The following is a 13,418-nucleotide window of genomic DNA, read 5'->3' as shown; positions in this document are numbered from 1 at the left end:
ATTCACCCCCTGCAAATCATTCCCAGAAATCAGATTGAAGTGGTCATTCTTGCAAGCACCATCGCGCCGCCACGAGCCGCCGCGAATAAAAGGGGCAAGATCCTATCTTCGTTTCTTCTCGCTGCGCATAAGCAAGCTTTCCCTTACACCTCATTTGCATCAGAAATCCTGCAATCACAAGCACAGATCTACAACATTCATAACCAACAGTGGAATCTCCATGGCCGCCGCTACTACTACCACTCTCCCTTCTTCAACACGCCGTCGCGGCATACACCTCCATCATCCTCGCAAACCCCAAATCTGCAAACCACAAGAATTAACTATTTAAACGACGTCTGCAAAAAGAACTAAATTAAACAAAAATTACATTCTTTAGAACAACATTAAATAACAAAAAAAAAATTGGGACCATTTCGAACATTCCCAACCAAAATTGGGACCAATGATTATACCTTATTTGATCTATGGATGAGATGTACTTAATGGTCTTGTGGTTTTAAAAGTTTATATTTTGGCAGTGACTTATTAAATAAGTGGGCTTTCTTTTGGATTGCAACATTGAAAACCATAATTATGATAGACATAGAATTTTGTAATTTTATGTTAATTCTAACCAAAAAGAGTTTTCGGTGACTTGAGCGTCTCTTCACACCACTTAAATCCTCTTAACTAAGAGATAAAAGATTCAGCTCATACTTTGTATGAATGTTGTTAGATAGATTATCAGATTTGACTTATCCAAAATGCGAACTCAATTCATTATTCTATATTGAATAGATTAAACAAGGAGTATGAAATACGAACTTAGAAATATTATATCTAATAAATTGGTCAATTAAAACTTCCTTTGTTTTTAAAGAAACATAAAAGAAAAATTTCCTTCCTTATTCGAGAATCATGATTCACGAAAAACAATGTATTTTTTCTCCATTCCTATAGAGTAACGGAAAAAGAGCCATTGATCAGATAATTGTAGTCTGATTGAATAAATCCACATTCATTAAATTCAGAAAAAGTATCATCACTTCAATGGCGCTCTAATCAGTCACCTCACACCATCACACTCAATCCTCTCATCTGTAATACCAGTTAACTATCCCAAATAAATCTTGAAAAAAAAAAGAAAAACATCAAAAGAAAAACATCAAAAGTGCTGAAGGCTCAGAAGGATCCATTGGTAGATTTATAATCACAAGGGAAAATTCTCAATTCCCTCATAAAATAGGTAGTTCTTACCATCATCGCCTTCCAAAAACCATTAAATCATAATTTAGATCAAGAAAATGAAAAAAGATTGAAGAAGATAGAAAGAAAAGAGGCAAAAGAAGTAAGCAATAATTGAAAATCAAATAGAGAACAGATATTTCGACAAAGAACAGAGGAAGATCACTGGATATGCTGTTTATATTTGGTTTAATAGCCAATTTAATCCTCACTTTGGTTGAAAAATCTCAATTTAGTCCTCGTTATAAAAGTGTTTTGAATTAGTCCTAACTTTTAAAATAGTGGGTCAGATTGGTCCTTTCTATTAAATATAAGTTAACAAAATTAATGGATGATGATGTGACACAACTTAAAGCTAATGAGGGACCAATCTAACACATCAGCTTTAAGCTGTGTCACATCATCATCCATTAATTTCATTAACTTATATTTAACGAAAGGGACCAATCTGACCCACTATTTTAAAAGTTAGGACTAATGTAAAACACTTTTATAACGAGGGACTAAATTGAGATTTTTCAACCAAAGTGGGGACTAAATTGGCTATTAAACCTTTATATTTATATATAAAATACGTGATGTAACTAGGGTTACCTTTTTGCGCCTATTTCAACTTATGGCCTTCCAATGTGGCCCGTTTTGTTACTTTAGGAGTTTTACTATTACACTTCCCATATTTCTAATTTCACCACCTTTTCCCTTATTCTGTATTGAAATTATTTTGGCTTCAATTTTTTTCTCTCTCTAAAATATCCAATTAACTCATCCTTTAAAACATTTTTTTCCCTTTTACTGAAAAAGAAAACGAAATTATTAATTGAAACAATTCTCACCTTTTGGAACTATCTAAAATTTACTTACTTTTCCGAAAATACTTTTTAGAATGAAAAACAGAAATAAAATATAACTAGCACACGAAAATAAATTTTGATAAAAGTATTTTATATGAACAATTGAACTAAAATTTAATTGGAATGCAATAAAATTCAGGTAAAATTTACATATCTCAAATAGAAAAATTATAAAAGTATGGGGAAAAAGGATTAAGAGGGAAATCGAAGTGGAGTGTGAAATATATATATATATATATATATATATATATATATATATATATATATATATATATATATATATATATATATATATATATATATATATATATATATATATATGGGGTTTGCTAACGCGCGTACGCCTGTTTTTCAGTTTGTACATTTTAGGAATGTGTACCGCATTTTAGTAGACAAAAATACCCTTATATATCATGGATTCTAAGTTTTAAGGTTAAGGATATTTTAATAATTTTCATTCTCAAAACTTAAAAAAAAAAAGAAACCCCCAAAACCCTTACTCACCTCTCTCATTCCTCTCAATCCTTTGTCTTTCATCTCTCTCACTCCAATTTTTTCTCTGTCATCTTTACTGTAGCCCCAATTGAAAAAATCAGAAACACTTGCCGTTAAACAATCTTACAAAAAAATGATTTTATAATGAGTTTTCATCTTATAATTTTTGTCTTATCTAATTTTATCTCATTTTCACAAGCATAAAGGAATTGGTAATTGACCTGGAAAAAATCAGAAATACTCGTTGTTAAACAATTTCTTACAAAAAATGATTTTATAATGAGTTTTTATTTTATAATTTTTGTCTTATCTAATTTTATCTAATTTTCACAAGCATAATGACATCAAAGGAATTGGTAATTGGCCTGGAAAAAAAATCAGAAACACTCGTTGTTAAACAATTTCTTACAAAAAAAATGATTTTATAATGAGTTAATTTTTGTCGTATATAATTTTATCTAATTTTCACAAGATAATGACATCCGAAAGAATTGGTAATTGGCCTGAAGGGTTTTTTTAGAGATGATGATTCAACACATGCAGATGATGAAATTAGAGAGGTTAGTGAAGATGGTGAAATTGAAGAGATCTTGAATGAACCTTTGCCTGAAGGTGAATATGTCAATGACTCAACTCTTTACAAAGGCAAGTGTTTCTGATTTTTTCAATTGGGGCTACAGTAGGGATGACAGAGAAAAGGTTGGAGTGAGAGAGATGAAAGACAAAAATGATTGAGAGGAATGAGAGAGGTGAGTAAGGGTTTGGGGGGTTTCTTTTTTTTTTTTAAGTTTTGAGAATGAAAATTATTAAAATACCCTTAATCTTAAAACTTAGAATCCATGATATATAAGGGTATTTTTGTCTACTAAAATCCGGTACACATTGCTAAAATGTACCAATTGAAAAACAGGCGTACGCGCGTTAGCAAACCCCTATATATATATATATATATATATATATATATATATATATATATATATTATTTCTATATATTAATATAAATATATTAACTAATTCATATACACATCAATTATTTTTATTTAGAAGTTTAAATAATATTGTTTAATTTATTTTTAATATAATATTTTAAAGTTTTATTGTAAAAATAATTGTACATTCTGTTGTTTTAAATAAATATTAGAATATTATTTATTTTTTACTAATTTTTCTTTTATAATGTCACTCTTATTATTTAAAAATTGTGAGAATCCTAAATGGCTTTTTTTTTTTTCTAAAACTCTTTTTCTTCTTTCTAAAACTTAAGGTTATTCTTTTCATTCCCTTTTTTTTTTCTCAAAATTTGATCTCATTCTATTTTTTCTTGAAGATCTAAGATCATTGATCAATTTCATATATAAGTAATTTCATCTAATAAGTAAGTTCACATTTCTTTAAGGTAATGGAAGTTAAATATTTAAAGTTTTAACTCTTGAGTAAATTTATTTGATATGATAATTTTCTTGAACTGTCCAGAGATAGTTTTTGACTTTTAGGGTTAATTTTGATGGGATATGTGGAGATTGATAGCCGAAAGATATGATTTGAAAATTGCTAGGTTATTTAATGTGTGAATTTGTGAAAGAAATATTATAATGTTGATATCTCTAGTGCATAATTAGTCTTTAACGTCATCCCGTAATGTCGGTCCACCAAACAACTAACGTAATTATTGACTAGTGGCATTTTCGTAAATAAGTGGGCATATAGACGTTCGTTAGGAGGGACCCCGACGTCTATAATATTATAGACATTGGGCCCCTCCTAACGGACGTCTATATGGTTGACAGGGTAGGTGAGAAGTTATTTTTTCAGCCATCTAGACGCCCGTTAGGAGGGCCCCGACGTCTATAATATTGTAGACGTCGGGGCCCCTCCTAATGGACGTCTATATGGCTGACAGAGGGTAGGTGAGAAGTTATTTTTTCAGCCATATAGACGTCCATTAGGAGGGGCCCCGACGTCTACAATATTATAGACGTCAGGGCCCCTCCTAACGAACGTCTAGATGGCTGATAGGGTAGGTGAAACGTTCACCTAGACGTCGGGGCCCCTCTAAACCGACGCCCATAATCCCCGTGAATATGAATTTTTAAATCAGAAAGACGTCATATTAGTTAGGGTCCCGACGTCTATACTATTATAGACGTCAGACCCCCCAAGCACCCAACGTCTAGAGCCTAATATACTGCAACGCGAACCCGTGAGGAGTTACGCTCACTGTTCATCGTCTTCCTCGCGTTTTCTCTCTAAGACATTGCATTTCCAGGTGCGTTTCCTCTCTTTTGGACCATTTAAATTTATTTTTACTCTGATTAAATTACTCTTTGATGAAATATCTTCCATTTGAACCGATTAAAATTCGTTTTTGTTACGTTTTGATGCAGTTTCTGGCTTGTCCTTGGGCGACGCTTTTGACTCTTTTTGGCTTACATTTTTGGGCCTGCATTACTCCATTTCCCTGCATTGCTTTTTTAATCTGCTAAAAAGGTTAGTTTCTTTGTTGATAACTTTTTTGTATGCATGTTATTGGTTTTTGTGTATGCATGTTATTGGCTTTTGCGTATGCATGTTTTTTACTTTTAGGTATGCATGTGTTATTGGTTTATGCATGTGATAATTGTGTTATTATAATTGGCATGTTAGATTATAGGTATCAAATCATGGAGTGAAACTTAGTTCCCGTTTGAAATTTAACACAAACGATTAATCTTTTAATCGTTTGTATTAAATTTTGAATTGTCCGATTGGACAGTTTGGGAAAATTATTTTTCATCATTTGCTATAACATGTACGTTGGAGTTTATGGATAAGATTGATAAAATTTCGGTTCAATATTTGTGTTGTTCTCCGGATGCATATTTGATTGTGGTCATCATTGACTACTCTCATTTCGTGTATTTTGGAGACCAATGCGAAATGCTGCCGAAATCTTATCAAATTTATGATGTAGACTTCTTTGCATGTGTCTTATCAAATTTTGAAAAATAATTTTTTTAAATGGGTAGGGCCTAACCTTATGATAGTTAAAAAACTGAAACTGATGAATGATTTTACAAGCATAGTATGGATCGAAGCTGGATGAATGAACGTCTTAGTGAAGAATATGAGAAGGGTGTTTCAGAGTTCTTGCAATAAAAATACAAACCACAAATCAACTAAAACTAACTATACAAAATCTATATTATTATTTAAATTGAACAAAACAGAATAACTACAAAAATAATTTCATAACAACATACAAATACATATATTATTTATCTTTAATAAATAAGTAGACACGTAAATAAAAGAAACAACAACCGTATTTGCTAAAATAACTTTAGCTTTGTCCCATCCCAACATGAATATAAAAGAATATCACCTAGAAAATAATAAACATTATCCAACAAAACACAAATATATAATTTAATCTAAATAAAACTACTAAAAAAATGGGCATAAGATAAAAACTAAAATAGTCCCTCTCACATTTCTGCCTCCCTCTCAACTCCACGTGGTTAGTCAAATTAGGCTTCCAAAATGTTTTAAAAATAATTTCTCGTAAAATACCTGACATAAATATTCTCTTTTTGAATCTATGACTTTCCTATAATGACAAGTTCCTACAATCAGAGCTAATACATCTCTTTGTCTAACCATTTTATAAGATTTAGTATTGTAGGTAAGACTTCAGCCGAAGATCTCATCATCAAACACAATTCTTCTAACCAAGGAGGCTATCATAGCTAGGCATGACAATGGATCGGGTCGGATATGAATAATGTCTTTCCGTTACTCAACTTACAACAAAAAATCCATCTGCTACCCGGCCGCTACCCGTGCGGACACCCGTCTAAAAAATATATGTGACTATTTTAAAACATGCGTATACCCATGGATACCCGCGAATATTTAATAATATATATATTTTATAAATTTTTAAAATAAAATTTTAATAAAATTACAAAAAATATATAAAATATAATATAAATTAAATTAAATATAAATTAAAATTTAATTTAATAAAATTTAACTTGATAAAATATAAATTAATTTTAATTTTAATTAAATATAACTTAATAAAATATAAATTAAATTTTTATTTTTTGTGGGTAGTAGATACCCACAGACACAAATAGTATAATATCCACATCTGACCCGTTTATAAGTGGGTACTAAAATATCTGTTACTCGCTATCCGTGAGTAATAAATACCTATCGGTACTAATTATCCGTCATGAATTTTATCTGCGAATACCCGTGGACACGAGTGTTTTGCCATCCATAATCAAAATATTTTAATATAATACTAATAATTTAAATACATATAACTATCTATTATTTATTTTATTTCCTTTAAATATTTTCTTGTGTCTTACATTATGAAGGGTGGATTTTTGTGTTCTCTGTGCATTTGCAACTGCATATATTTGAATGCACTTTGTCCAAACTTAACCAAAACCTCAATGTTTATGTTTGCAACCAAAGTTGGACATAATGGTGTGCCAAATTCCTGTCACTGATAGTGTATGACATGTATCAATTATGAGTCCAATGTGAAGAAAACGTTATTATGAAATTGTGATAATAGAGCAAAATTATGTTTACTATAGAGCAAATTAACATATAACATGTTCATTAAGCTTAATAAAACTCCTCTGCAGTATCAGAAGGGTTCAACTTGACAAAAAACTGAACTACTTATAAAAATCACATTTGTGTTGCTATAAGATTGGTAACATTGTATAACCTAAGAGCATGACTAATGTTAGCCTTGCTTGCATTAGTAGGACTCGTTAAAGCACACCAATCAACAATAGCATTACCCTTCTCCAAGATCATAACCAACATTGGTCCACTAATAATTGTTTTAAAGAAGCAAAACAGAAGATTAAAAGATGAACTTGTAGGTATGGTCATTGTCATGGGTGTTGTTGTCGATGAGGAAAATTGTTGGAGTTGCATCTAAGGGAGACATCGTTGAGGAGAGTCGCTTGTGGGTTTCGTTCTTTTCTGTCTTGCGTTTTGTTCTCTCTATGTCAAGTCGCATGTGGTGTAGGTTTGTGTTGTGTGGTTGAATGAAGAAAGAAAGGGAACAAACTTGTGAAAGTGAAAAATCAAAAGGTTACGGGTTATGATGCATTGGCTGATCTTGTGGCCCGATAGGCTGGTGGGCAAGGTAGGGCGAGTTGATAGGGGTTAATGGATTAAAAAATGTAATATGATTATCTTATTTTTGTGGGTCAGTCTGTAAGGCTTGACCTGTTTTAACACTTCTAATTTCATAAGTCTATTCACTACATTAGTTGGATAATTGTTCTTTTTTTTATGAATATGATTATCTTATTTTGTGTTTTTAGGCTGATTTTTTTTATTAAGAATGTTTATTGAATGAAATAGCTTGAGATTTTGTTTAAGCTTTAAGGGCTATAGTGAGATGGTTTGAATTGGAATAAGAACATAATAATGTTGATTTTGATAGAGATTGTACGCTTTTCACGTAGTGTATTGATAATAAAGAAAAACTAAGAAAGACTAAACTAATAATTGATTTTATATCAGAAATATATTTTGATAGTCTTTATAATAAGTTATTATTGTTTTTACATTGAGTTTCTTCTTTTGAATGCATTAGTTTATTTTTGCCATTTTTTTCTTTGAGTTTGTTTAATGTCTTTTCTACAATGATGCAATGATAGGAACAAACAACAATGTTAGTACAAGAGAATAACCAATAAAGACTTATAGTAGTAGTAGAATAAATAATGAAGTCTATTATATTTTTGTAAAACTTTAGGTTTAAACCCTCCCTTGATCCTCAAGTTTGTATGAAAATCTCATTTGGGTCCTCAAGTTTTTTTCTGTCTCAATTGGGTCATATTTTTTGTAAAAGTGAGCACATTGTACCATAACCGTTAAGTGGTGTGAGACGGCGTTAAATTCATGTGAGCTGGATTTTTTCATTTACGGACGTGGCATTGTGCATTAAAATTGACTGTTTGTTGTGTTTTATCCAAATGAAACTTGCGCATTCCCGTTTTACCCTTCAAACCAGGCTCAAATTTCAAATCCTACCCCTTTCTCTCATAGTATTCTTTTCTTCTTCTTCCTTGAGGTTACACCGAACCAGTCCATGGAGCCACCCGCAGCGAAACACGGCTCCTTGCGGAACATTCTGGTTCGTCTATTCTCCTTCGCCGTTCTCATCCTCGCCACGCGATTCGCCATCATCGTCACCGTCCGCGGCGGGTCCTGCGAATCCGCCGATTTCTGCTTCTTCTCCGAAAACCTCACTCTGTCCTCCCCCTCCCCCTCCTCTGACGCCGGAGATCCGTTTACCGGCAAGAACTGGCGCCGTTCCGTCGAGTACTACGCCGCCATTTTCCAGGACCTCATTGCAGACGGCTTCCTGTCCCCTAACTCCCGCGCCCTCTACATCGACACGCCCGTGGGCGAGGACGTCCTCGCTCTAAAAGAGGTCGGCATCGTTGACTCCGTCGGAATCTTTAAGAAACCGTCGCCGCCGCTGATCCTCCACGGTGACGGCCGTTGGCATCCGTTCTCCGGTGACTCATTCGACTTCGAGTTCTCCGGCAATGGCGGCTTGGAACGTTCGCGCCCGACGGAGTTCGCCGCGGAGATCTGCCGCACGCTCCGTCCCGGCGGTTTCACGGCAGTGCACGCGGCAGTGAGAGACGCTTACAGCTTCGATTCTTTGCTTGAATTGTTTAAATGCTGTGAATTGATCAGAACTCGAGAAATCAACGGTGTTGAATCCTCTCTGGTTCTTGAAATCTTGTTGAAGAAGAAAAAGGAAAACCTTAATTTCGAAATGGAAAGTGTAGATAGTAGCAATTTCGGGAATAAGTGCTCTATTCCTGGGTATAAACGTGAAATGGTTAAAAATGCAGAGGCATTGATTGAGGAAGAGCCATTGAAACCTTGGACTTTATTAAAGAAAAATGTGAAGAACGTAAAGTACTTAACTTCTTTGTTGAAGGCATGCAACGATCCTCTCCAACACGAAGGGCTTCGTAGCCTACGTGGATAAAACACAACAAACAGTCAATTTTAATGCACAATGCCACGTCCGTAAATGGAAAAATCCAGCTCACATGAATTTAACGCCGTCTCACACCACTTAACGGTTATGGTACAATGTGCTCACTTTTACAAAAAATATGACCCAATTGAGACATAAAAAAACTTGAGGACCCAAATGAGATTTTCATACAAACTTGAGGACTAAGGGAGGGTTTAAACCAAAACTTTATTAACCCGTCCTTATTTTTTTGAAGTATTTTTGTTCTTTTCATGATTGTGTTTTTTAAAATAAAATATTAAGAAAATGTAATGCTATATATATATATATATATATATATATATATATATATATATATATTAAGATTTTACTATAAAAAAACAAGATTTATCGACAAACAAAATTCGTCGAAAACAACCAAATTCTATCAGTAATATACAATTTTTGATGGATTACCAACGATCAATATTCCGTCTGTAATTTAACTATCGATAACTATATTTTGACAAATATCCAACGCACAATGAGACAATCAAATCTGTAATAATAAAAAATATCCAAATATAAAATATAAGTTCAATGTTCTTGTTCAATATTAAGAACAATAACAAACAATCCAACCAAACATGTTCAAACAAATTATATATTTATAAAACATAAGAATCATGTAGGGTAGCCTGGGATGGAATGTGATGGGGAGGGTCATAGTTGGACCGGAGAGACAATGAAGTGAGGTTGTGAAGACTCAGACAACAATCTCAAGACCAGTTGTTTGAAATTGGCAAACTTTTGCCTCAAATCATTGTATTTTTGGTCACGTCTTTCTAGTCATTACATGAGTTGGAAAACATTGTCGTCAACACTGGTGGAAGAAGATGGTTGGTGCTTGAGACTACTTCTTCCCACCGTATAATTTGTAGCAAGTTGTCTTGTCCAGTAGATTCGTTCTTTTTTCTTCCTACCAACGAAATTGACCCAACACTGTGTCCTAAACTTATCATTGCTATCATTATTCTCTTCTTATGCATTAGGACATGACCTATGCTTGGATCTGACTTGTGAAAGTCTACTTGAAAATTCTTTGTGTTTAACATTATGCATAAAGTTAGTAAATGTTATAATAACTTTAAAGTTTAAAGCAATTAATATTAAAAGTGTTTGCTTACATGGATCCTTAGAGACCTTTTATCAATGAACTGACCAAATCCCTTCTAAAGATTTTGTTTAAAAACCTCATCAACATGGACAACCCATCCAAGTTATTGTTCTTGTAACAAAATATGCAGTTATATATGTACATAAAATTAAAAATACATAACTTATATGTAATGGATACTAAAGGATAAAAGGTTTACCATACGAATGACATGTTTATGAACAATCATTGATCCACTTGTATGTAGGGTCCCATCCTTTTCTGAAGCTCTATTTCTCTGGGCAGTAGCATATTTATTGCGATAAATTGGAGAATTCCAATGTTTCATCAATGAGTTCTAGATGTGCTTTCCAATCTAGTAAAGGTGTTCTCTATCATTGCGTGCATCTCTAAGCATATCTGATAGCCTATAAGATGCTTTAGTGTGGAAATTTCTATGAATCTGACTTTCATGTTTACGGATCCACTGAACCTTCATATGTGACAATAAATCATACATAAATGATGTTGATGTACTATATTTTGCATTTGAATTAACATACATTAATAGGAAATGAAAATTAGTTTGGACTTTCACCTTATATCACTACCAAAATGGGTCTTTGTCTTTTGGAGGTATTGCTGCCCATGTTGGCCAAGGCTTCAAAAATTGTTGCTTAATTGAACTTGTGATCGCTTGAGAAGCAACTCTAGATGAAAAAAAAATATAAAGAAATCAAAGTCATTTGGATTAAGGCAAACTTAAACAAGTCATGTCATAGAAATTAGTTAGAAAAGTTATTGGTTATTACCCTCATGGAGAGGGGGGTTAACACCATCACCAACTGAATCAGGATCAGCAGATGGTGTCGGAATATCAGTAGACGGTATGGACGATGCATCTATAAAGTTAGGAATTTCTTATTTACTGCACATTCTATCCAATTTTTAATTTTAGCATCCAATTACAATCATATTAAACATTTAAAAATCATAAAATCTTCCAAAGATAACCTCTATTGCATCAAAATTTAAATTTAGGAGAAAACTCATTTGATGTTAACACTATTTTTGACTAGTTTATTCTCAACTTTGGTATCACCAATGATTTTGAGTTTCTCTCATTCGAATACTGCGTTGAGCATTTTATGATCTTATTTTAATGATGTCAATCATGTCTAAACCCCAATTATCCTACTCCATGCATTTTACAAGTTTTGTCTCATTAAACACATTTTAGGCTACCTAGAGTAGGTAGAATTAGGAATTTTATTCTTCATTAGTTTTTTTGATATATTCTTTGTTTTAGTCTTTGATTAGGATCATATTAAACATGTTTAGCTATTTGGATCATGCATTTATTCATTGATAATCCAAAAAGGAAAACTGGAACAATTCAATGTTGTCTAAGACTAAATTGTCAAGAAAGGCTTCATGATCAACAAGCCTGGAGAAAAGAAATATATTTTTTTTTTGTGTTTGTCTACCAGTAAGCATATCCATAACATTGTCTTCTCTAACTTCATAATATTATAAGAAGAATATATAATGCTACAACTATGATAAGTTTGGCCACTATGCATATGAGTGTTGACAAGGAAATAACAACAAGAAAGTGAACAAAGATGAAGAAGTCAACTTGGTGCAAGATGAGGATGCATTTGATTTTGATTAGGTTCTGTTAATGGTGACCACCAACAAAAATGATGATAGCAGCACAACTTAGTATCTTCATACAGGGTGTTCCAACCATATGATAGGAAACCGTGATTGGCTGATTCATATAAATCCACATTTAAAGAACAATGTGCGGTTCACAAACAACAACATAATTGTCATAGAAGGTGTTAAAATAGAATAGCTCAAGTTCTCACACCAAGAGGGGGGGGGGGTGTGAATCGGTGACGTGTAAAAACAAAAGCTTTTGAAATCTTTTTCACAAAATGTGATGCCTTTACACTTTTCTTGAATCATAAGATAAATGATTAGCAATGCAGTTAAAACTTAATCAAATATGCAAAGAACTTAATCAGATGAATAAAAGAGAGTAGGGATCAGAAAATTCAAACACTGTGTTTTTATACTGGTTCGACCAAGCCTACATCCAGTGCCCTTCAAACCACAGGAAGCAAATGCACTATAAAGATGGGGTTTTTACAACAAAGTTTTTATAGAGACCTCACGTCAAAAATATAAAACACCTCTCTAACCCTCTAATCTAATATAGGCAGTAAACGACAAGACCAACAACAAGAACACCCTCTTCTGTTGTCTAACCCTTTGAGGCACCCTCAAAGTCAAGAATACAACCATTCTTCTTCCTATAATCACAACAAGGAAACGAAGCCAATCTTCAAAAGATTGCAAATCTTGATCACACAGTAAACACCCAAAAGGTGCAAATTGATCAGACGTTTGAAAGGCACCAAGTCTTGCTCCTCAACAAATCTCAGAATCCTTGATCACTATGGTCAATCTTGATTCTTGGTGCTTTTCCCTTCTCTGTAAGATCAAACATAGTTCTGTAAAGAATATGAAAGTGTTAGAATCACAAAAGTTCTTACAGAATTCAAATCAGCGTCAATTTATAGTTAAACACATATCAGACATATTTTAATCGACTTTTCTACTAACGTAATCGAATACACCATTCAATTATAACAGTTTAATGTACAATTAATTGAATGTA

At 32.9% G+C, this 13,418-nt stretch overlaps 1 protein-coding gene and 2 non-coding genes across 3 annotated transcripts; 1 reads left to right on the top strand and 2 right to left on the bottom strand.

Annotated features, from left to right (window-relative positions):
- Positions 1 to 959: 959 nt before the first annotated feature.
- Positions 960 to 1,035, bottom strand: LOC124839117 (small nucleolar RNA Z155). The gene has a single exon (XR_007028906.1). It is a non-coding gene; the product is annotated as a small nucleolar RNA Z155 (small nucleolar RNA).
- A 122-nt stretch (positions 1,036 to 1,157) lies between these two features.
- Positions 1,158 to 1,254, bottom strand: LOC124839116 (small nucleolar RNA R41). The gene has a single exon (XR_007028905.1). It is a non-coding gene; the product is annotated as a small nucleolar RNA R41 (small nucleolar RNA).
- Positions 1,255 to 8,670: 7,416 nt separating this feature from the next.
- Positions 8,671 to 9,603, top strand: LOC124839109 (uncharacterized). Its single transcript, XM_047314844.2, has one exon. It carries the CDS (start codon positions 8,686 to 8,688, stop codon positions 9,601 to 9,603), a length of 918 nt encoding a protein of 305 aa, XP_047170800.2. The 5' UTR covers positions 8,671 to 8,685.
- Positions 9,604 to 13,418: the final 3,815 nt, after the last annotated feature.

Source organism: Vigna umbellata, chromosome 8, assembly GCF_029865625.1.
Source record: "Vigna umbellata cultivar VRB3 chromosome 8, Vumbellata_1.0, whole genome shotgun sequence".
Taxonomy (NCBI): Eukaryota; Viridiplantae; Streptophyta; class Magnoliopsida; order Fabales; family Fabaceae; genus Vigna; species Vigna umbellata.
This window is presented reverse-complemented; position numbering and strand designations above follow the sequence as displayed.